This window comes from Bufo bufo, chromosome 7 (genome assembly GCF_905171765.1).
Source record: "Bufo bufo chromosome 7, aBufBuf1.1, whole genome shotgun sequence".
NCBI lineage: Eukaryota > Metazoa > Chordata > Amphibia > Anura > Bufonidae > Bufo > Bufo bufo.
The window spans coordinates 200,185,882-200,211,550 of NC_053395.1; the positions used below are offsets into that span (position 1 = coordinate 200,185,882).

The window sequence follows — 25,669 nt, forward strand, 5'->3', positions numbered from 1 at the left end:
GGCGGCTCGGATGCGGACCCATTCACTTCAATGGGGCCGCAAAAGATGTGGATAGCACTCCATGTGCTGTCCGCATCCGTTGCTCCGTTCCGTGGTCCGCAAAAAAAAAAAAAAACTGTCCTATTCTTGTTCGCGCTTTGCGGACAAGAATAGGCAGTTATATTAAAGGCTGTCTGTGCCGTTCCGCAAATTGCGGAACTCGCACGGACGGCATCCGTGTTTTGCGGATCCGCGATTTGCGGACTGCAAAACACACAATGGTCGTGTGCATGTAGCCTAAAGGGAATATATGAGGGAATCTGTTATCAGACAGGAATAGGATTGTGCACCTTTGCATGCCACATAGCAACCAGCAGAATTCTGAATTCAGCTCTGTGTGTGAACAGACTGGGGCTGGGGCTGCACCAACTCCTGCCACTGTTGAGTCGCAGTCACGTCAACTTGCGAGTCACAACATGACGATGCTACAATATTTGGCCACGTGATGTGTGCTGTGGCCAAATTCGCCATGTAGCTCCAAGCTAAGTCCTCGTTCATTGGTGGGAATAACGTGTCCTCGTGCCTAGGCTGAAGATACCCTAAGATGGTGAAAGGGGGAAAAAGGCAGCCTGCTCCCTCAGAACCTGTAGGGGGCAGGCGTCTCTCTAACAGCCTAGACAGACAACCACAAGAAAACAAAAACTAACTTAGCTTTACTGAGCAGGAACAGCTAATCCTTCCTTCCTTCCTCTAAGCCAGACAGAAGCTATAACCCGCACAGGACACTGGGAGTGGGTGTAATTTAAACTCAAACCAACGACCACACCCAGTGCACCTGAAGGGAGGCGGATATAGCTCAACTCCAAAACAAAACAAAAAGGCTACACACGAGCTGCTAACCTGGCAGACCTCCGCACATAGCCTGAGCAAGGCATGACACTCTTTTGTCCAATTATAACTGATAAAATCAGCGCAGATGCTTAAAAGATTGAACGCGCGCCTTGTTCTTGTCAATGGCTGTTCAAGCTCTCCAGTTAACCCCTTCAATGCCGTGTTGCTCGTTGCACCTACGTGCAAACTTTGTTGCCAAAAAGTTCCGCGACTGAACATCAGTTGCATTCATCCAAATGGGGTTGTTTTGGCGGGAAGCACATGGCTTTCTGCAAGTCAGATGAATGGAACTGATTTTTCAGTCGCAGAAATTTCCTACAGCAGAATGACATTTACATTTCTGGCCTACTTTTTTCAACCAGGTTAAGAAAATTCAGCATGCATCGAAACTATCGAAAGAGCAGAATCTACTGAAGCAGCACTCACAGGTGTGGTGGAGGGAAAGCCAGCGACTAAATGAAAGCAGGTAAGAAAGCGGAAACCTATAATTACAGCACGAGCAGCCCCTGGATGGACCTTTGCTCAGTTTCTGTGTTCCATCTCTATGGCTTCTTCGCTCACATGAGATCTGATTGTTCAGTTTATTCATCCAATACCATTCTCAGCATTTTTGGAGAACGTTCATGAGAGCTATTTCCCACAAGCAGATTTTGGTTCCATATTCCCATCCATTCTTATGGTGTCCTTTCTAAATGTAATTGCATTTACAGGGACCATTACAGTGTCTTAAATAACATACATAATGCACAACAAAACCCCAGCTGTTACAGTCCAACTCCTCTGCCCATAGGATGTCCACGTGCGCACTCCCTTCAGCCTTAAAGGGCCCTAATCTTCACCAGCCAATGGCAGGCAATCCTGGGGTACTTAAGGCACCTACCCTCTTGGGAAGGTGCCTGAGTAAAAGGTTCTTAGCTTGCTAGTTCCTGCATAGGTGTGCTAAATTAGCTTTTCTGCCCCTGTACTGACTTCACCCTTTTTCTGGTAATTGACCCTCCTCTGCCTGACCTGACCTGTGCCTGACCTCCATATTGCCCCTCTGCTGCCCTTCCTGACCTCAGACTGTCTATCAGATTGCTCACACTCTGTCTGCCCTGACCTCACCTCTCCTTGACATACGATTTTGCCTGACCCCTCTGTTTTCTGCATCGGTGTCTTTTGACCCCAGTGGGTCATCTGTCAATCACACAGAGACTACTCCAGGAGGTAGCGGCCTGGTGGTTTCCCTGCAGCGAAGTCCAGATTCCTTTACAGGGGTTAAAAGGTGAAAATCTGTCCGCAGTAGGACAAAAGGATTGTTAAACCCTGAAAATGGAACATTTCGGCAGGAAATTAACTCCTGTGATCTCTGCAAGATTTCTACAGGAAATCCAGACTAATAAACAATGCAGGCAGAATTAACTTTACTTTTAAATATTGATGACCTGTTCATAAGATGTCATAAATATTAGACCAGTGGGGGTCCGATTCTCTGCAGCATTGACGATCGTCTGCTTGAAGAGGCTGCTGTGCTTCAGTGAGAGCCATAGCCGTTTCACTGATTACCAGGCACCAAAGCATTCTGCTTGCCTGAGCATTGTGTAGTACCACGCACAGCCACTACACAATGTATGGCGCTGTGTCTGGTAATGAAGACACAGGCCAGTGCTGCAGCCTCTCCAAACAGATAAACGGTGGGTGCCCACCCATGATCTGATATTGGTGGCCTATCCTAAGCATAGGTCATTAAAGGGGTTGTGCAGATAATATATATTGATGACCTATCCTCAGGCAAGTTCTATACCTCTTCATTAGGCCTCCTGCACACAAACGTTTTTTTTACTGTTTACGTTCCGGTTTTTGCGTTCCATATACGGACCATATACAGAACCTTTCATTTCAATGGATCCGCAAATAAAACGGAAGGTACTCCGTATACCTTTCATTTCCGTATTTCCGTTCCGTTCAAAGATAGAACATGTCCTATTATTGTCCGCATACTGTTCTATTAGGGGCTAGATGTTCCAGAATGCATACGGATGTCATCCTTATTTTTACGGATCCGTCTTTTGCGGACCGCAAAATACTGAAAAAGCCATATGGTCGTGTGAAGGAGGCCTTACACTGTGCGTCGTCTCCCTTGCATTGGCAGTGCAGTGTAATTACAAGTTCTTGAGACCTCCAAAAAAATGGTCAGTGTAATGAAGAGGAAGCAGAGCTCGCATGGTGCGCGGCCTCCTCTTCAAACAGCTCATTGGTGGGAATGCCGGTGTTCTGCCACTTTTCTATACCCGGACAAAAGTCTATACCCGGAAGTGATGTAGCTGCACCGGAAGTCACGTGGACGCGTTGGAATCAGCTGGAGGAGGGGGTGTGCGCGCTGCGCAAGCGCATTCGGCTAAAGTATAGTAATCTGGCAGAACGCTGCAAGCCCGTAATCTACATTAATTTGTACCCTCGCGGGCTCGCTTCGCTCGCCACGCATCGGGCTCAGACTCGCTGCGCTCAGCATTTGCTAAAACTAACTCTATGCCGCCATTGATAGTAAAGAAAGAAATGGATGGTAAAGAAAGAGATAGATAGTAAAGAAATGGAGGGCTGGGAAAATGCAGGGGCGTTCTGCCAGGTTATTCCAACGCGTCCATGTGACTTCCGGTGCAGCTACATCACTTCCGGGTATAGACTTTTGTCCGGGTATAGAAAAGTGGCAGAACATCGGGTGTCGAACCCCTGCAGATCAGATATCGATGACCTATTCTGAGGATATTCATCAATATATACTGCCTGCGCAACCCTTTTAATATTAAAACATTGGACAACCCCTTTAAAGCGGCAATTTATTAATTCATATATTCCTAAGTATCCTAAAGTATTTGTCAGTGGGACGCGTTTCAACACCTTTTTCAAGTACCTTAGAAAAGTACGATGGCTCCTTTGATGTCCTTGATGCAGTCTCCTATACACTTCTTCTTGCTTTGTGGGATTTTGGCCAGCTCTGATCCACATCACTGCTTATGCGCAGAGAGGACCAAGGAACCATTCAGTGGTTAATGAAGCGACCCAAGGATATTTGCCTAATAAATATGGAAACGTTTATCTATCTACCTTGGAGAAATCATAAACACAGAGGTTCACTTACTTTTTATCCCTGCCCTGTGGATGTTTATAATTTAAAATTTTATTAGTAACCAATGGAGAAATCCAGGTGATTTCATAGGGTTCACTTACTTTTTCTGGCAACTGTAGCTGAGAAGACCTTCTTTCACAGGTCACCATGAAAACGCCCAGTCCTTGGTGAACGAAATGCTGTCTCCTCTTCACTGTACACTGGATACAGCTCATTCATTCATTAAAGGGGCTTCCCAAGATTTTTATATCGATGACCTTACCCTCTGGATAGGTCATCAGTATCTCATCGGTGGGGGTCTGAGTTCCAGGGACCCCCGGTGATCAGCTGTTTGAGAAGGTACTTGTTCTCCTGTGAACGCCGCAGCCTTCTCACAGCTTACAAAGCACAGCGCCGTACATTATATAGTGGCAGTGCTTGGTATCGCGCTCAGCCCCAGTTATTTTCTTCCGTGCACGTAAAACCCTTGGGTTACTACTAATTTGGAGCAGTAGAGCAAACGTGATCGGCCCTGATTGGGGGCAGCTTTAACATTTACGTCATTGGGGCACCAAGCACTGCCATTATACGATGAACGGTACTGAGCTTGTTGAGTGCTTTCTCAAACAGATGATTGGCAGGGGTCCCTGGAGTCGGACCCCCACCGATCAGATAATACTGACCGAACCCGAGGATAGGTTATCAGTTTGAAAATCTCGGAAAGCCACTTTAATATTTTCTCATATTTTATTACAGGGATAAAGCAGAGTTACAGTTACAGGCATTTCTGGATGATAAAAGCAAAACGTGTCCGTTTTTTGCAGAGATGGCAGATTTTGGTAAGTATTAGATTTATTATATAATATTGATGTCATCAACAGTGTTATCTGAGCATCGTTGTCATACACATACACTATGTGGAGAGAAGTTCTGTTTAATTCAGGTGTTCCATTCACTCCCATTGCCACAGATGTATAAAATCCACCCCCTCCCCATGCGGTCTGCCATTACAAACATTCTAATGAGCTCCCTGAATCCCAGTGCGGTCCTGTAATAGGATGTCAGTTCGTGAAATGTATTTCTTCCCATGTAGATATTCCACCATCAGCTGTGAGCGGTATTATTGCAAAGTGGGAATGTTTAGGAACCACAGCACCTCAGCCACGATGTGGAGACCACGTAAAGTTACAGAGCGGGGTCACCGAGTACACAGGAGCATAGTGCATAGAAATTACCATCAGAGTCCAAACCTCCTCTGACATTAACATCAGCACAAAATCTGCGCTGTGCCAGGAGCTCCATGGCATGGGTTTCTATGGCTGAGCAGCTGCATGCAAGCCTTGTATCACCAAGCACAATGCCAAGCGGCAGATGGGAGCGGTGTAAAGCACGCCACCACCAGACTCTGCAGCAGTAGAGACGTGTTCTGTGGAGTGAGAAGTCACACTTCTCTATCTGGAGATCCAGTGGTCGAGTCTGGGTTTGGAGAAGGCCAGGAGAACGTTCCCTGTCTGACTGCACTGTGCAGTTGTAAAGTTTGGTGGAGGAGGGATAATGGGGGTGTCCCAATGCTTTTGTGTCTATATACACACTGTATATATACAGGGATGTTAGTATATGCCAGAGACTTTTGTAAGTCTTTAGCTGACACTCTAGGATTCTTCTTCACCTCATTGAGCAGTCTGCACTGTGCTCTTGCAGTCATCTTTAAAGGATGGCCACTCCTAGGGAGAGTAGCAGCAGTTCTGAACTTTCTCCATTTATAGACAATATGTCTTACCGTGGACTGATGAACAGCAAGGCTTTTGGAGATACTTTTATAACCCTTTCCAGTTTTATGCAAGTCCACAATTCTTAATCGTAGGTCTTCTGAGAGCTCTTTTGTGCGAGGCATCATTCACATCAGGCAATGCTTCTTGTGAAAAGCAAACCCAGAACTGGTGCGTGTTTTTTATAGGGCAGCTGTAACCAACACCTCTAATCTCATCTCATTGATTGGACTCCAGTTGGCTGACACCTCACTCCAATTAGCTCTTGGAGATGTCATTAGTCTAGGGGTTCACATACTTTTTCCACCTGCAATGTGAATGTTTACATGGTGTGTTCAATAAAAACATGGTAACATTTAATTCTTTCTGTGTTATTAGTTTAAGCAGACTGTGATTGTCTATTGTTGTGACTTAGATGAAGATCAGATCATATTTTATGACCAATTTGTGCAGAAATCCGTATCATTCCAAAGGGTTCACATACTTTTTCTTGCAACTGTATATATGTATATTCATAATATGTATGTATATATACTGTATGTACAAACTCTTCTCCTTTTGTGGTCCAGTTCTCAGATAAGTTCTTGGCAGGTATAAGAGAGGGGAAAAAACAGGATCCTGTTGCATCAGCTGTCATCCGTTTGAGCCACTTCTGTCTCAGATCCGTTTTTTTTTAGACAGAAAAAAATGTAATACATACAGGACTTTTGTTTCCGTCTAAAAAAAAAATCTCAGATGGAAATGGCTCAAACGGATGACAACTGATGCAACAGGATCGTTTTTTTTTTTGTTTTTTTTACTGCATCCTGTTTTTTTTTTTCTCCCTCTTCTTCTGATGGATCAGAAGGACGGAAAGCTAAACGGTGATGTGAATGCACCCTTATTTAGAGGAAATTTTCTGCCCAAGGAAGTTATAATATTTGACAGTTGAAAGCTGAGCATGTACTATAGCGCTCATGCACACAAATGTATTTTTGGTCCGAATCCGATCCGCATTTTTTGTGGGTTGGATACGGACCCATTCATTTCAATGAGGCCGTAAAAGATGCGGAGAGCACACTATGTGCCGTTCGCATCCACACATCCGTTCTGTGGCCCCGCAAAAAAAAAAAAAAAAAAGAACATGTCCTATTCTTTTTGCGGACAAGAACAGGCATTTCTATCATAGGGCTGGACCTTCTGATCCGCAAAAATGGACACGGTTGTTCTCCTCAAGGAATTTGTGTGCCTAATGGAGTTTTAAAGAACATTCTGTAACACTGGAATGAATAAAATGCTGAAAGGTACAGAAATAGGATAAACCACAGACAATTTGGCGGACATGGAACTGAATGCGCATTCTTTACCGTACTTGTGTGTTCAGCAGATGGCTGCAGTGCTGTGTCATAAACACTCCATCCATAGTGTGATGCAGCAGGAATATACCGTGTTACATAGAATGTGTCGGCAGATAAGAACCATTCGGCCCATCTAGTCTGCCCAATATACTGAGTACTATGGATAGCCCCTGGCCCTATCTTATATGAAGGATGGCCTTATGCCTATCCCATGCATGCTTAAACTCCTTCACTGTATTTGCAGCTACCACTTCTGCAGGAAGGCTATTCCATGCATCCACTACTCTCTCAGTAAAGTAATACTTCCTTATATTACTTTTAAACCTTTGCCCCTCTAATTTAAAACTGTGTCCTCTTGTGGTAGTTTTTCTTCTTTTAAATATTCTCTCCTCCTTTACCGAGTTGATTCCCTTTATGTATTTAGCAGTTTCTCTCATATCCCCTCTGTCTCGTCTTTCTTCCAAGCTATACATGTTAAGGTCCTTTAACCTTTCCTGGTAAGTTTTATCCTGCAATCCGTGTACTAGTAAAGCTGCCATTGAACTTCATCTCAAGGTCTCGACTCAAGTTATTCTTTCAAATCCCTCAATTATCCCCCCTATTGGAGCCAAAGCCTGGGGTCCAGCCGTATCCAGGTGGGAGCACAGTGACACACATAAAGAGATAGGCTGCACTTTACCACTCAGCATTTCCTACACATGGGATGCGATAGAGGGCCCTAGGGGATGGCGCCCGTTGCAGATCCATTGAAACAAAGACTATTCATACCCACAAAACAGGCAAAAATTGGACATGTTCTCTCTTTTTTGTGGGACTGCGGAATGGACATAACGATGTTGACAGCACATAGTGTGTTGTCCGCATTTTTTGTGGACCAAATGAAATGAAAAAAATACGGTTGTGTGAATGGGGCCTAAATGTATACGCTACTTCTCCCTTCTCTGTGACTGACAGCCAGCAGTCCGGCTGGCTTTGCCGAACTCTCTGTATAAGCGCTGTCAGTAACAGCAAAGGGGCAGGGAAAGGGGCGCGGTTACCGCGACTTGAAGCAAGGAGGCCGCTGCCCGCTTGACTTTAAGCCTGACTAGAGAAGCGCGCCGGCAGGGGATTAAAGAACGTTTTCTGAGCTTTAGCCGCATCGGCCTTCAGGAAAAAAGTAATCGTCGGAAACACGCTGCTGGCTACTGTCAGGTACTGCTGGCGGCTTGGGATGGTTTTTGGAGGTGACAGGTTCCCTTTAAGTGATCCTGAAACATATACCGTCTTGTAGGAATCCTGCAGAGAACATTGGCTTAATCTTCTTTTATCTGGTGAATGACTGGGGGTGAGATTTAGCTAACGGACTGGGGATTAATGATTTTTTTGTTTTGTGTCTTAGGCAGAGAGGGTAGGCTCCTGCTGCAGCCAGTTGTCTTAGGCCTCATGCACACGACCGTTGTTGTGTTCCGTTCCGCAAAACGGGGTTCCGTTGTTCCATGATCCGTTTCCGTTTTTGTTTCCGTGTATCTTCCTTTATTTTTGGAGGATCACCAGACATGAAGGAAAGTAAAAAAAAATCTAAGTCAAGTTTGCCATGCAAATGATAGGAAAAAAACGGACGCGGATGACAATCTTGTGTGCCTCCGCGTTTTTTCACGGTCCCATTGACTTGAATGGGTCCGCAAACCGTTATCCGCGAAAAAAATAGGACAGGTTATATTTTTTTGACGGACTGGAACCACGGATCATGGAGGCGGATGACAAACTGTGCATTAGCCGAGTTTTCAACAGACCCATTGAAAGTCAATGGGTCCGCAGAAAATCACGAAAAACGGAACAACGGACACGGAACACAACAACGGTCGCGTGCATGAGGCCTTACAGTCAGGCCCAAGATAAGAAGGAGGAGGGGGACATGGCTGATCTCCTGTTACACATGAAGATTTCCTTAAATCTATTTTCAGCTGTGCATACAAAATATAATGCAAAATACAGTGGGGGAAGAGACTTAAAGGAATGACCTTCCTATCGAACTGTTTGCATAGACACATAGCTGTGGTTCCCCTGCTTAAAACTCTGTTTTTCTTTTGTTTATCCAAATGTCTGAATGGGGGGTCCAACTGATCACAAGAATGGCATGTTCGATGTTAGGCCTCATGCACCCGACTGTAAACCACGGATCAGCAAAATACGGATACCGTCCATGCGCATGCTGCAGTTTTCTCACTTCCTTCACCAGAATTGTCTATTCTTGTCCGCAAAACAGACAAGTATAGGACAAAGTTCTGTAATTTGACATCCTTGTGCTGTCCGTATGTTTTGCAGACCCATAGATATGAATAGGTCAGTTTGCGATCTGCAAAAAATTGCAGATCAGAACCAAAATATGGTCACGTGCATGAGGCCTTACCCTGCAGGAATAGAGCAGCGGTCAAGCATATACTGGCCTATCGTTAGCAGTCCCCATAGAGATGAATGGAGCCGCAGCATGCATGGTCGGCCACCGCTCCATTTACATGGGGAGACACAGGTCCCTTGTTCTCATGACCATTAGGCTGGTTTCACACGGGCATTGCAGGAAAAGGTGCGGGTGCGTTGCGGGAACATGCACGATTTTTGCATGCGCGTGAGAAAAATCGCGCATGTTTGGTACCCAAACCCGAACTTCTTCACAGAAGTTCGGGCTTGGGATCGGTGTTCTGTAGATTGTATTATTTCCCCTTATAACATGGTTATAAGGGAAAATAATAGCATTCTGAATACAGAATGCTAAGTAAAATAGTGCTGGAGGGGTTAATTTTTTTTTAACTCACCTTAAGCCACTTGTTCGCGCAGCCCAGCTTCTCTTCTGTCTTCATCTGTGAGCAATAGGACCTTTGATGACATCACTACGCTCATCACATGATCCATCACCATGGTGATGGATCATGTGATGGACCATGTGATGAACGCAGTGACATCATCAAAGGTCCTATTGCTCACAGTTAAAGACAGAAGAGATGCCGGCTGCGCGAACAAGTGGATTAAGGTGAGTTAATTTTATTTATTTTTTTAACCCCTCCAGCGCTATTGTACTATGCATTCTGTATTCAGAATGCTATTATTTTCCCTTATAACCATGTTATAAGTGGAAATATTAATGATCGGGTCCCCATCCCGATCGTCACCTAGCAACCGTGCGTGAAAATCGCACTGCATCCGCACTTGCTTGCGGATGCTTGCGATTTTCACGCAGCCCCATTCACTTCTATGGGGCCTGCTTTGCGTGAAAAACGCAGAATATAGAACATGCTGCGATTTTCACGCAACGCACAAGTGATGCGTGAAAATCACCGCTTATGTGCACAGCCCCATAGAAATGAATGGGTCCGGATTCAGTGCGGGTGCAATGCGTTCAACTCGCGCATCGCATCCGCGCGGAACTCCGTTAACCCCTTTTCTGTGGATAGGGGATAAGTTTAGGTCTTGGCACAATCCCTTTAATTATAGCTGTGTGTAGAAAAGCAGGTGATTTAAAGCCCTGTGTCAGAAAAACACATAAACCCACATCGACCTGTATACAGAAATCTAAAATAAATCTGGCCAGAATGTTGGTCCGTAAAAGGACATGGTGCCAAAAGGCAGGTATTCACTTTAAACCCTTCACGTACGTAGGACCTTTCACTTAGGTTGTATCTCTAGGTCTAGTCATCATTTGGTGCTGCTGCTTGTATAGAAAAAAAAAGCGATCGCCAGCTGAAATAGGGATGTAGAGAGCAACACGCTGCATACAAATGCAGGCCGACAGCAGAGAAGGAGAAAGGCAGGATTTCAGCCGGGAGCATGGATTGGATGTAGTCAGATAGTCACAGCAAGACAAGGGTCAAACAACGGTTGCTGAACATGCAAAGCTAGAACAGGCCAGAAGTCCTAACCAGCTAGGCACAGCAGACATTGACATGCCAGGAGTTGACCCCAGGGATATGGAAAGGACAGAGTTAAAACCAGGGGAAGATTGGCCATAGACCATCCAGGGAAATTTCCCGGTTGGCTATGCCCAGAGGGCCACCTAAACCCTCCTCTTGGCCAAAAGCCAGGTATATAAAGAAATTATGCTCTCGGCATTAATTAAATTAGGCAGTATTTTGTGCTGCACTGTGGTATCTGGTTCTGCCGAGGCAGTATTGTGTGCTGCACTGAGGTATCTGGTTCTGCTGGGGCAGTATATTGTGCTGCACTGTGGTATCTGGTTCTGCTGGGGCAGTATATTGTGCTGCACTGTGGTATCTGGTTCTGCTGGGGCAGTATATTGTGCTGCACTGTGGTATCTGGTTCTGCTGGGGCAGTATATTGTGCTGCACTGTGGTATCTGGTTCTGCTGAGGCAGTATAGTGTGCTGCACTGTGGTATCTGGTTCTGCTGGGGCAGTATATTGTGCTGCACTGTGGTATCTGGTTCTGCTGGGGCAGTATATTGTGCTGCACTGTGGTATCTGGTTCTGCTGAGGCAGTATAGTGTGCTGCACTGAGGTATCTGGTTCTGCTGAGGCAGTATTTTGTGCTGCACTGTGGTATCTGGTTCTGCTGAGGCAGTATATTGTGCTGCACGGTGGTATCTGGTTCTGCCGAGGCAGTATTGTGTGCTGCACTGTGGTATCTGGTTCTGCTGAGGCAGTATTTTGTGCTGCACTGTAGTATCTGGTTCTGCTGAGGCAGTATTTTGTGCTGCACTGAGGTATCTGGTTCTGCTGAGGCAGTATATTGTGCTGCACTGTGGTATCTGGTTCTGCTAAGGCAGTATTGTGTGCTGCACTGTGGTATCTGGTTCTGCTAAGGCAGTATTTTGTGCTGCACTGTGGTATCTGGTTCTGCTGAGGAGGTATATTGTGCTGCACTGTGGTATCTGGTTCTGCTGGGGCGGTATTTTGTGCTGCACTGTGGTATCTGGTTCTGCAGGGGCGGTATTTTGTGCTGCACTTTGGTATCTGGTTCTGCTGGGGCAGTATATTGTGCTGCACGGTGGTATCTAGTTCTGCTGAGGCAGTATATTGTGCTGCACTGTGGTATCTGGTTCTGCTGGGGCAGTATTTTGTGCTGCACTGTGGTATCTGGTTCTGCTCGGGCAGTATTTTGTGCTGCACTTTGGTATCTGGTTCTGCTGGGGCAGTATTTTGTGCTGCACTGTGGTATCTGGTTCTGCTGGGGCAGTATTTTGTGCTGCACTGTGGTATCTGGTTCTGCTGGGGCAGTATTTTGTGTTGCACTGTGGTATCTGGTTCTGCTGAGGCAGTATATTGTGCTGCACTGTGGTATCTGGTTCTGCTGGGGCAGTATATTGTGCTGCACTGTGGTATCTGGTTCTGCTGGGGCAGTATATTGTGCTGCACTGTGGTATCTGGTTCTGCTGGGGCAGTATATTGTGCTGCACTGTGGTATCTGGTTCTGCTGGGGCAGTATATTGTGCTGCACTGTGGTATCTGGTTCTGCTGGGGCAGTATTTTGTGTTGCACTGTGGTATCTGGTTCTGGTGAGGCAGTATATTGTGCTGCACTGTGGTATCTGGTTCTGCTGGGGCAGTATATTGTGCTGCACTGTGGTATCTGGTTCTGGTGAGGCAGTATTTTGTGTTGCACTGTGGTATCTGGTTCTGCTGGGGCAGTATATTGTGCTGCACTGTGGTATCTGGTTCTGCTGAGGCAGTATACTGTGCTGCACTGTGGTATCTGGTTCTGCTGAGGCAGTATATTGTGCTGCACTGAGGTATCTGGTTCTGCTGGGGCAGTATATTGTGCTGCACTGTGGTATCTGGTTCTGCTGGGGCGGTATATTGTGCTGCACTGTGGTATCTGGTTCTGCTGAGGCAGTATTTTGTGCTGCACTGTGGTATCTGGTTCTGCTGGGGCAGTATATTGTGCTGCACTGTGGTATTTGGTTCTGCAGGGGCAGTATACTGTGCTGCACTGAGGTATCTGGTTCTGCTGGGGCAGTATATTGTGCTGCACTGTGGTATCTGGTTCTGCTGAGGCAGTATATTGTGCTGCACTGTGGTATCTGGTTCTGCTGGGGCAGTATATTGTGCTGCACTGAGGTATTTGGTTCTGCTGAGGCAGTATATTGTGCTGCACTGCTGTATTTGGTTCTGCTGGGGCAGTATATTGTGCTGCACTGTGGTATTTGGTTCTGCTGGGGCAGTATTTTGTGCTGCACTGTGGTATCTGGTTCTGCTGGGGCATTATATTGTGCTGCACTGTGGTATCTGGTTCTGGTGAGGCAGTATATTGTGCTGCACTGTGGTATCTGGTTCTGCTGAGGCAGTATATTGTGCTGCACTGAGGTATCTGGTTCTGCTGAGGCAGTATATTGTGCTGCACTGTGGTATCTGGTTCTGCTGGGGCAGTATATTGTGCTGCACTGTGGTATCTGGTTCTGCTGGGGCGGTATATTGTGCTGCACTGTGGTATCTGGTTCTGCTGAGGCAGTATTTTGTGCTGCACTGTGGTATCTGGTTCTGCTGGGGCAGTATATTGTGCTGCACTGTGGTATTTGGTTCTGCAGGGGCAGTATACTGTGCTGCACTGAGGTATCTGGTTCTGCTGGGGCAGTATATTGTGCTGCACTGTGGTATCTGGTTCTGCTGAGGCAGTATATTGTGCTGCACTGCTGTATTTGGTTCTGCTGGGGCAGTATATTGTGCTGCACTGAGGTATCTGGTTCTGCTGAGGCAGTATATTGTGCTGCACTGCTGTATTTGGTTCTGCTGGGGCAGTATATTGTGCTGCACTGTGGTATTTGGTTCTGCTGGGGCAGTATATTGTGCTGCACTGTGGTATCTGGTTCTGCCGGGGCAGTATATTGTGCTGCACTGTGGTATCTGGTTCTGGTGAGGCAGTATATTGTGCTGCACTGTGGTATCTGGTTCTGGTGAGGCAGTATATTGTGCTGCACTGAGGTATCTGGTTCTGCTGAGGCAGTATATTGTGCTGCACTGTAGTATCTGGTTCTGCTGGGGCAGTATTTTGTGTTGCACTGTGGTATCTGGTTCTGGTGAGGCAGTATATTGTGCTGCACTGTGGTATCTGGTTCTGCTGAGGCAGTATATTGTGCTGCACTGTGGTATCTGGTTCTGGTGAGGCAGTATTTTGTGTTGCACTGTGGTATCTGGTTCTGCTGGGGCAGTATATTGTGCTGCACTGTGGTATCTGGTTCTGCTGGGGCAGTATATTGTGCTGCACTGTGGTATCTGGTTCTGCTGAGGCAGTATATTGTGCTGCACTGAGGTATCTGGTTCTGCTGGGGCAGTATATTGTGCTGCACTGTGGTATCTGGTTCTGCTGGGGCGGTATATTGTGCTGCACTGTGGTATCTGGTTCTGCTGAGGCAGTATTTTGTGCTGCACTGTGGTATCTGGTTCTGCTGGGGCAGTATATTGTGCTGCACTGTGGTATTTGGTTCTGCAGGGGCAGTATACTGTGCTGCACTGAGGTATCTGGTTCTGCTGGGGCAGTATATTGTGCTGCACTGTGGTATCTGGTTCTGCTGAGGCAGTATATTGTGCTGCACTGCTGTATTTGGTTCTGCTGGGGCAGTATATTGTGCTGCACTGAGGTATCTGGTTCTGCTGAGGCAGTATATTGTGCTGCACTGTGGTATTTGGTTCTGCTGGGGCAGTATTTTGTGCTGCACTGTGGTATCTGGTTCTGCTGGGGCAGTATATTGTGCTGCACTGTGGTATCTGGTTCTGGTGAGGCAGTATATTGTGCTGCACTGTGGTATCTGGTTCTGCTGAGGCAGTATATTGTGCTGCACTGTGGTATCTGGTTCTGCTGAGGCAGTATATTGTGCTGCACTGTGGTATCTGGTTCTGCTGGGGCAGTATATTGTGCTGCACTGTGGTATCTGGTTCTGCTGGGGCGGTATATTGTGCTGCACTGTGGTATCTGGTTCTGCTGAGGCAGTATTTTGTGCTGCACTGTGGTATCTGGTTCTGCTGGGGCAGTATATTGTGCTGCACTGTGGTATTTGGTTCTGCAGGGGCAGTATACTGTGCTGCACTGAGGTATCTGGTTCTGCTGGGGCAGTATATTGTGCTGCACTGTGGTATCTGGTTCTGCTGAGGCAGTATATTGTGCTGCACTGTGGTATCTGGTTCTGCTGAGGCAGTATATTGTGCTGCACTGCTGTATTTGGTTCTGCTGGGGCAGTATATTGTGCTGCACTGTGGTATTTGGTTCTGCTGGGGCAGTATATTGTGCTGCACTGCTGTATTTGGTTCTGCTGGGGCAGTATATTGTGCTGCACTGTGGTATCTGGTTCTGGTGAGGCAGTATATTGTGCTGCACTGAGGTATCTGGTTCTGCTGAGGCAGTATATTGTGCTGCACTGTGGTATCTGGTTCTGCTGGGGCAGTATATTGTGCTGCACTGTGGTGTCTGGTTCTGCTGGGGCAGTATTTTGTGCTGCACTGTGGTATCTGGTTCTGCTGGGGCAGTATTTTGTGCTGCACTGTGGTATCTGGTTCTGCTGGGGCAGTATTGTGTGCTGCACTGTGGTATTTGGTTCTGCTGGGGTGGTATTTTGTGCTGCACTGTGGTATCTGGTTCTGCTGGGGCAGTATATTGTGCTGCACTGTGGTATCTGGTTCTGCTGGGGCAGTATATTGTGCTGCACTGTGGTATCTGGTTCTGCTGGGGCGGTATATTGTGCTGCACTGTGGTATCTGGTTCTGCTGGGGCAGTATTTTGTGCTGCACTGTGGTATCTGGTTCTGCTGGGGCAGTATTTTGTGCTGCACTGTGGTATCTGGTTCTGCTGGGGCAGTATATTGTGCTGCACTGTGGTATCTGGTTCTGCTGGGGCAGTATTGTGTGCTGCACTGTGGTATATGGTTCTGCTGGGGCAGTATATTGTGCTGCACTGTGGTATCTGGTTCTGCTGGGGCAGTATATTGTGCTGCACTGTGGTATCTGGTTCTGCTGGGGCAGTATTGTGTGCTGCACTGTGGTATTTGGTTCTGCTGGGGCAGTATATTGTGCTGCACTGTGGTATCTGGTTCTGCTGAGGCAGTATATTGTGCTGCACTGTGGTATCTGGGGCCACTTTTAGTTTTTTTTTCCAGGGCCACTTTAAGTTCCCAGTCCGCCCCAGGTTAAAACAAGCCAAAGTTTCATCACCATGAACGACAAATCCCCACTTTTTGGATAAGAAATCTTATTCCTTTCAGCCAATGGACGTGTGAACTGGAGAGGACAGATTTGTGAATGACCTGCTACTACGATGTGATATACCACAACTGTCATATGTAATGTGTAATAAGAGACCATGAAGCTGTGGGAACATGTATTGTAACCAATACACAGACTTCTCTATGATGAGGGAGTTACAAGTGACAGGTACGGGGCTGGCGTGGAACCCAGGCTTGTAATGTTCCTGCCAGATATCATGGAAGGTGGGAGCCAGAGAGAAGAGGAATGGAAGATGATATCATGAATCATGAGGGGCTTGTCTAGGGGTTTAGGAAATGAACCTAACTGCAGCGAGTGTTAGAAAAATGATTATTAACCTGACGGATCTTTGTCAGGCCCAGCACTGATGCTCTGGTGGTCCCCGGTGGTCTTCCAGTCTCTGATTATATCTCTGCAGCTATAATATCACATATGTACACATTCACGTGACTGCTGCAGCCAATCTCTGGCCTCAGCAGTGATGCTGGCTTAAGGCTAATGATTGGCTGCAGTAGTCATGTGGATGTACATGATGTCATCGCTGCATTGAAATAAAAAAAGATAGTAAGGGACCACAAGAGGATCAGTGCTGGAGCAGTGGGAATTGGACAGATAGACAATGTCTTATTTTTGTTTTCTGTGGTTAGGGTCATTTCTTTAAATATGTTTTCCAAAATTCTTAAAATTTGGCCAGGAGCAGGGGGCCTGTGGAAAAAACAAACAAACGAAACTTACTCAATTTTGAAATGTCCCCCATCGCCCATTGGATTCCTGCTGGGCTGCAGCGGTCATGTGCTATTCATCATTCCCATGACGGCTGCAGCTAACCACTGGCCTCAGCAATCAGCTCCATGTGTATTTTTATTGGTACTCGTCCCATTTGATAGGTTAAAATCCCGAAGTGAAATTTTCATCCTAAGAATCTCAGATCCGTAGTCAAGCATTCAGTCCACGTCTTATCTGCCGTTTCATATTGTACAGAATCAACAACAGAACAGATTAGACATATACATGAGCTACTGCTAACCATGCAAATGAGAAAACCAACAGAGAATAATATCTGACAAACATAGAATAGAATAAGGGAAACATCCAAACAGCAGACGTGGGAGACTGCGGAATGATATCAGCACAACAAATAGATGCTAATATACAAGAGCACGGAGGAGCAGCATTAAAAAAAAACTGGACTAAGGGAAAGGAGGAAACACCTTGTTAACACACCGCAGGTGACAAAGGATCAGGAATTTGGATCAAGCAGTTTCTAGAAATTGAATCTTTGACAGTCTAAGCCTTAAATTTCCATTCCCTGGATTATACGTGTTAGATTATCATCAAGGGAAGAAGGTCATGTGCATTTCCAGTTGACTAGCTTCAAGGTAAATGCTCTGCAGCAATATTACTTTATATTACTATAAACTCTCACTTTGTGTGCACTTAGTAATTATTATGCTGCCTATACATCAAGCAAACTTACTTGGCTTGCTAGAAATGAAATCACATTAAAGGGTGAAGACAAGCCCTGACCATGAAGACAGCCTCTGACCAAATGTCCTACTGACCATGAAGATAACCCCTGACCAAATGCCCTACTGACTATGAAGACAACCTCTGACCAAATTTTATATTGACCATGAAGACATCCCCTAACCAAATGCCCTACTGACCATGAAGATAACCCCTGACCAAATGCCCTACTGACTATGAAGACAACCTCTGACCAAATTTTATATTGACCATGAAGACATCCCCTAACCAAATGCCCTACTGACCATGAAGACATCCCCTCACCAAATGCCCTACTGTCCATGAAGATAACCCCTGACCAAATGCCCTACTGACTATGAAGACAACCTCTGACCAAATTTTATATTGACCATGAAGACATCCCCTAACCAAATGTCCTACTGACCATGAAGATAACCCCTGACCAAATGCCCTACTGACTATGAAGACAACCTCTGACCAAATTTTATATTGACCATGAAGACAGCCTCTGACCAAATGTCCTACTGACCATGAAGATAACCCCTGACCAAATGCCCTACTGACTATGAAGACAACCTCTGACCAAATTTTATATTGACCATGAAGACATCCCCTAACCAAATGCCCTACTGACCATGAAGACATCCCCTCACCAAATGCCCTACTGTCCATGAAGATATCCCCTCATCAAATACCCTACCGACCATGAAGACATACCCTCACCAAATGCCCTACTGACCATGAAGAAATTCCCTCACCAAATGCCCTACTGACCATGAAGACATCCCCTCACCAAATGCCCTACCGACCATGAAGACATTTCCTCACCAAATGCCCTACTGTCCATGAAGACATCCCCTCACCAAATGCCCTACTGTCTATGAAGACATCCCCTCACCAAATGCCCTACTGTCTATGAAGACATCCCCTCACCAAATGCTCTACTGACCATGAAGACATCCCCTCACCAAATGCCCAACTGACCATGAAGACATTCCCTCACCAAATTCCCTACTGACCATGAAGACCTCCCCTCACCAAATGCCCTACTGTCCATGAAGACATCCCCTCACCAAATGCCCTACCGACCATGAAGACATTTCCTCACCAAATGCCCTACTGTCCATGAAGACATCCCCTCACCAAATGCCCTACTGTCTATGAAGACATCCCCTCACCAAATGCCCTACTGTCTATGAAGACATCCCCTCACCAAATGCTCTACTGACCATGAAGACATCCCCTCACCAAATGCCCAACTGACCATGAAGACATTCCCTCACCAAATTCCCTACTGACCATGAAGACCTCCCCTCACCAAATGCCCTACTGTCCATGAAGACATCCCCTCACCAAATGCCCTACCGACCATGAAGACATCCCCTCACCAAATGCCCTACTGACCATGAAGACATCCCCTCACCAAATGCCCTACTGTCCATGAAGACATCCCCTCACCAAATGCCCAGTTGATGATATGTGTAACGCAGCAGGTGTGGGCACACTCTATTTACTGTGTGGATTTGGCTTCGGGATACCCCAGGCTGATTATTGGCCATTGGTATGATCAATTTACGTGCAGAAAGGGTGTTTCAGCATTTTACAGCATTTTGTCTACATTGACTTTGTATTCATTATGTCATTTTTTAAATTCCCACAATTCTGTTCTAATTTGTTCCATAATATATCTCTATACTGGTCAGAACAGTTTCTGATATAGACCTCTATGCTCTCAGCTCTATGAGGCCCGACAGCGTTCTAGTGGTGAAACATGTAGTGATTCATATTCAAATGTTTAAGGGGTTTTCTGATTATTTTATACTGATGACCTATCCTTAGGACAGATCATCAGTATCTGATCGGTGAGGGTCCAACAACCGGGACCCCACCGGGTCAACCATTTTAGGAGGTCACAGCACTCCAGTAAGCTCCTTACAGCTTACCAAGCACAGCGTGGTCCATCATATAGCAGCTGTGCTTGGTATCGTAGCCCAGGTCCATTCACTTGACTGGACTGAGCTGCGCCTAGGCCACGTGACAAATGAACATGACATCACTGGCCTTGGATAAGCTGCGAAAAAGGCTGCGGCGCCCACCTGAGTTACGTGGCCTGGTCAAACAGCTGATCGGTGGGCCTCCCGGGTGTTTGACCCCTACTGATCAGATACTGATGACCTATCCAGAGTATAGCTCATCAGTATTACACAGTTGCAAAACCACTTTAATGTTACATTACTTGGGTCAAATAAATCGATTTATGACAGAAGCAGTGCCCACATGTTCTCTAGTTTCTTTTTGAGATGCATGTACTCTGCATAAAGCAACCCTGTTAAATTATAGGCATATTTATGTATGAACACCTAGAGCAGTGGGCGCCACGTGCCTTGGGTGCCAACAAGCCCATTCTTACTCTTGGGATTGGACTATTACTTACTATCCTAAGCAAATGAGGAATTCAGCAGATTTTAAAGAAGTATTCCAGGATTTTGTTATTGATGGCCTATACTGAGGTCTAGTAACCAGTTCCATCCACTACACAAGGGTAGGAGGTGTGTATTTTGGGTGACAACATATGGCACTAGAGCTGCTCGGGAGCTTCTAATCAGCGGGATAGGCCATCAATCACAAAATCCTGGACAACCCCATCAAGCATTAGGATTAGGAAATTATGGAAAGAGGTGGACCGCCAGGTGGACCCTGAGGACTGGAGTTGAGGAACACTCCTATACATGTCCCATGAAAAAATGAAGACCCCTTCATTTTGTAATCTCATTCTGCTCCTTAAAGGGAACCTGTCACCAGGATTTTGTGTATAGAGCTGAGGACATGGGCTGCTAGATGGCCGCTAGCACATCCGCAATACCCAGTCCCCATAGCTCTGTGTGCTTTTATTGTGTAAAAAAGCTGATTTAATACATATGCAAATTAACCTGAGATGAGTCCTGTCCCAGATTTGTGGGGTATTGCAGATGTGCTAGCGGCCATCTAGCAACCCATGTCCTCAGCTCTATACACAAAATCCCGGTGACAGGATCCCTTTAAGGGTACTTTTACACTTACGTTAAACTTTTCTGGTATTGAGTTCCGTCCTAGGGGCTCAATACTGGGAAAAAACTGATCAGTTTTATCCTAATGCATTCTGAATGGAGAGCAATCCGTTCAGGATGCATCAGGATGTCTTCAGTTCAGTCACTGTACGGTATTTTCTCCGTCCAAAATTCCGGAACACTCGCCGGAATGCCGGATCTGGCATTATTTTCCATTGAAATGCATTAATGCCGGATCCTGCCTTAAGTGTTCCGGAAAAACGGATCCGGTTTTGCGGTCTGCGCAAAAGATAAATACCGTATCCTTTTTTCCCAGATGACCACCGGAGAGACGGATCCGGTATTGCAATGCATTTGTCCGCATCCGGATCCGTCTACAAATGGTATCCGTTTGCATACAGATTGCCGGATCGACGGAACTGCCTGCCGGAATCCAGCGACGCTAGTGGGAAAGTACCCTAAGAAAGAGCTTCTTCCCTATACTCAAAGAGTTTTCCTTTCCTCGAAAGCTATAAGTATTTTTCTTCCATTGTGTAAAGGATTCCATATGTGCTAAATGTATCTGATAAGAAAACCAAAGCATACACTAAAAAAATGAGAGAAGCTGTGTAGACAGATAAAACGGATGGAGGAAGTTAACTTGCTTAACCTCGGCCGTCCCAGAGGAGCCTGTGCGCTACGCTCTTCCCTGCACTGACGTCCCCATTGGCAGTCAAGGGCTTAATTTTTCACTTGCCATTAAGTGATAAAACTTTCTGTTTGGAAGCAGAACAGCAATTATCCGAGGAGCGGGATGAGTATAAAGCAGGCACAATACATCCCATCTGGCAGCTGAGGGACGATTTAAAACACAGGATTTGTCAACTACAACATCACTCTTCCCTCAAGTCCCCAATGGAAAATGACTTTGATCCGGGGAATATTATGAAGCAGGTTAGTGTTTTACCTCTATTTCATCAATTGTATTTTTGTCATTTTCTCTTATTGCCTCCTCTCCTTGTTATTGAGCTGAGCAAATTGAATCGACTCCGGAATGGCAAACAAATATATAAAAATGACTGCTACATGGTCTCCATGATGGATGTGTTATAGCCTGCTATCAGCAAGACGTCTGGCATTCTATGTTTTTACATAATTTATGAGCGCTGTATTTTATCATTATTACATTTATCATCATGTTGACCATATTAAGGGTCCATTCACACATCAGTATTTTGTAATCCGCATCCATTCCGTAAATTTGTGGAACGGAATGCGGACCCATTCATTTTAATGGCCCCGCAAAAAATGCGGAAAGCACTGTCCGTATCCGTTGTTCCATTCCGTTCCGTTATGCGGATCCGCAAAAAAAAAATAGAGCTTGTCCTACTATTGTCCGCAAAATATGGTCCGTGGTCCCATTGTAGTTAATGGGTCCTCAAAAATACGGATGACATGCAGAATGCATCAATATCTTATCTGCATTTGCGGATCCGTTTCCAGGAAATAGAAAAAAATATATAAATATACAGTACAGACCAAAAGTTTGGACACACCTTCTCATTCAAAGAGTTTTCTTTATTTTCATGACTATGAAGGCATCAAAACTATGAATTAACACATGTGGAATTATATACATAACAAACAAGTGTGAAACAACTGAAAATATGTCGTATTCTAGGTTCTTCAAAGTAGCCACCTTTTGCTTTGATTACTGCTTTGCACACTCTTGGCATTCTCTTGATGAGCTTCAAGAGGTAGTCCCCTGAAATGGTCTTCCAACAGTCTTGAAGGAGTTCCCAGAGATGCTTAGCACTTGTTGGCCCTTTTGCCTTCACTCTGCGGTCCAGCTCACCCCAAACCATCTCGATTGGGTTCAGGTCCGGTGACTGTGTAGGCCAGGTCATCTGGCGCAACACCCCATCACTCTCCTTCATGGTCAAATAGCTCTTACTTTCTAAGTTTTCCCAATTTTTCGGCTGACTGACTGACCTTCATTTCTTAAAGTAATGATGGCCACTCGTTTTTCTTTACTTAGCTGCTTTTTTCTTGCCATAATACAAATTCTAACAGTCTATTCAGTAGGACTATCAGCTGTATATCCACCTGACTTCTCCTCAACGCTACTGATGGTCCCAACCCCATTTATAAGGCAAGAAATCCCACTTATTAAACCTGACATGGCACACCTGTGAAGTGAAAACCATTTCAGGGGACTACCTCTTGAAGCTCATCAAGAGAATGCCAAGAGTGTGCAAAGCAGTAATCAAAGCAAAAGGTGGCTACTTTGAAGAACCTAGAATATGACATATTTTCAGTTGTTTCACACTTGTTTGTTATGTATATAATTCCACATGTGTTAATTCATAGTTTTGATGCCTTTATAGTCATGAAAATAAAGAAAACTCTTTAAATGAGAAGGTGTGTCCAAACTTTTGGTCTGTACTGTATATATTCCTCCTTCCGTTTTTTTGCAGAAAACCTGGGGGAACTCCTTTAACTCAACAATTCATCCTAACTCAATTATTTTTTTGGATTATCTAATAAATGACCCAATCTACAGAACGATAAAACAAAACATAATTATTAGGGCTCTGTTTGTGACTTCTGCGATCACCTAAGTGTTACTGTTGATTCAGATCCATTGTGTAACAGATCATAATGAATCATGACTGATCCCATTGACTTGAAATGGGTCTGTCAGGTTTCTATCTGACCAGCAGACTAAAACTGTAGAAACCTGTTGGAATGGACCCTAACACCAGTGTGGACAATGTCAGTACAGTTCCTATCCAGACTTATGTGTCTCCATGGTAACAGACTACAGATAAACCCTGTGCAGTCTGACCCTTCTACCTGTCCCCTACTTCTTGCTAATCCATTAAATGTATATAAGCAAGAGGTAGGAGGCAGATCGAAGGGAGTGTCATTATTAATTTTTGTATGTTTGGATATACACTGAGCAAAAATATAAACGCAACCCTTTCGGTTTTGCTCCCATTTTGCATGAGCTGAACTCAAAGATCTGAAACATTTTCTTCCAGGGATTGTGTACAGATCCTTGCAATTTGGGGCCGTGCATTATCATGCTGCAACATGAGGTGATGGTCGTGGATGAACGGCACAATAACGGGCCTCAGGATCTCATCACGGTATCTCTGTGCATTCAAAATGCCATCAATAAAATGCACCTGTGTTTGTTGTCCATAACATACGCCTGCCCATACCATAACCCCACCGCCACCATGGGCAACTCGATCCACAACGTTGACATCAGCAAACCGCTCACCCACACGACGCCACAGACGCTGTCTGCCATCTGCCCTGAACAGTAAAAACCGTGACTCATCCATGAACAGAACCCCTCTCCAATGTGCCAGACGGCATAGAATGTGAGCATTTGCCCACTCAAGTCGGTTGTGACGATGAACTGCAGTCAGGTCGAGACCCCGATGAGGACGACGAGCATGCAGATGAGCTTCCCTGAGACGGTTTCTTACAGTTTGTGCAGAAATTCTTTGGTTATGCAAACCGATTGTTGCTGCAGCTGTCCGGGTGGCTGGTCTCAGACGATCCTAGAGGTGAACATGCTGGATGTGGAGGTCCTGAGCTGGTGTGGTTACACGTGGTCTGCAGTTGTGAGGTTGGATGTACTGCCGAATTCTCGCCTTTGGAGACGGCTTATGGTAGAGAAATGAACATTCATTGCACGGGCAACAGCTCTGGTAGACATTCCTGCAGTCAGCATGCCAATTGCACGCTCCCTCAAACGTTGCAACATCTGTGGCATTGTGCTGTGTGATCAAGCTGCACATTTCAGAGTGGCCTTTTATTGTGGGCAGTCTAAGGCACACTTGTGCAATATTCATGCTGTCTAATCAGCACCTTGATATGCCACACCTGTGAGGTGGGATGGATTATCTCGGCAAAGGAGAAGTGCTCACTAACACAGATTTAGACAGATTTGTGAACAATATTTGAGAGTAATGGGTCTTCTGTGTATGTAGAAAATGTTTCAGATCTTTGAGTTCAGCTCATGCAAAATGGGCGCAAAACCCGAAAGGGTTGCGTTTATATTTTTGCTCAATGTATATTATTTTATAATGATTCAATGACATTTGTGCAAGTTATTTTCTTCCTGTAACATTAAGGGTATTTTTTTTGTTCATTTTATTGAAGGGTCTCAGGGGATGATCTTTCTCAGAAAATTCTATCTTTAAATAGAAATAAGCAGGTGGTTAGTGTGTGAGAATGTAGGACATGTGGTTATTTATCTAGTTCATTTAAAATTAAAGATTTACGGTGAAGTCCCTGCATATTTTTGAGCTACTTTATTAACTTTAGCAATCCTTCTCGATCTCTGGGGAGAGTGTGACAGCACAATGTGCTCTGTGTTGTCAGACCAGCTTTCAAAATATATATAATTACAACATGATATCGAGCTAGAAGCTGAAAAACACAGAACTCGTTGTTCCTATCTAGACTGTTTATAGCATAACCATAGAAAGGTTGTTGGGACCTTTTAGTTTTCAATAATGGTGGCCATCAGCATCCAGATTTTACCACGTAAAAAGAATCTGTCAGCAGGAAAATGCCTTGAAGGGCTAGCTACTTCTCATTTAGGTTTAAGGCCTCTTTCAGACGGGCGTTGCGGGAAAAGGTGCGGGTGCGTTGCGGGAACATGCGCGATTTTTCCGCGCGAGTGAAAAACATTGTAATGCGTTTTGCACTCGCGTGAGAAAAATCACGCATGTTTGGTACCCAAACCCGAACTTCAGAAGTTCGGGCTTGGGATCGGTGTTCTGTAGATTGTATTATTTTCCCTTCTAACATGGTTATAAGGGAAAATAATAGCATTCTGAATACAGAATGCATAGTACAATAGGGATGGAGGGGTTAAAAATAAATAAATAATAA

General features: G+C 45.4%; 1 protein-coding gene across 1 annotated transcript in view; it reads left to right on the forward strand.

The window, feature by feature from the left end:
• The window catches only part of CCDC148 (coiled-coil domain containing 148), a 220,169-nt gene that overhangs the window by 101,270 nt on the left and 93,230 nt on the right, over nucleotides 1-25,669 (forward strand). The window contains exons 4-6 of the mRNA XM_040440791.1: nucleotides 1,233-1,336; nucleotides 4,712-4,794; nucleotides 21,543-21,706. Of these exons, the coding sequence (XP_040296725.1) occupies nucleotides 1,233-1,336; nucleotides 4,712-4,794; nucleotides 21,543-21,706 (351 nt within the window). The remainder of the gene's footprint in view (nucleotides 1-1,232; nucleotides 1,337-4,711; nucleotides 4,795-21,542; nucleotides 21,707-25,669) is intronic.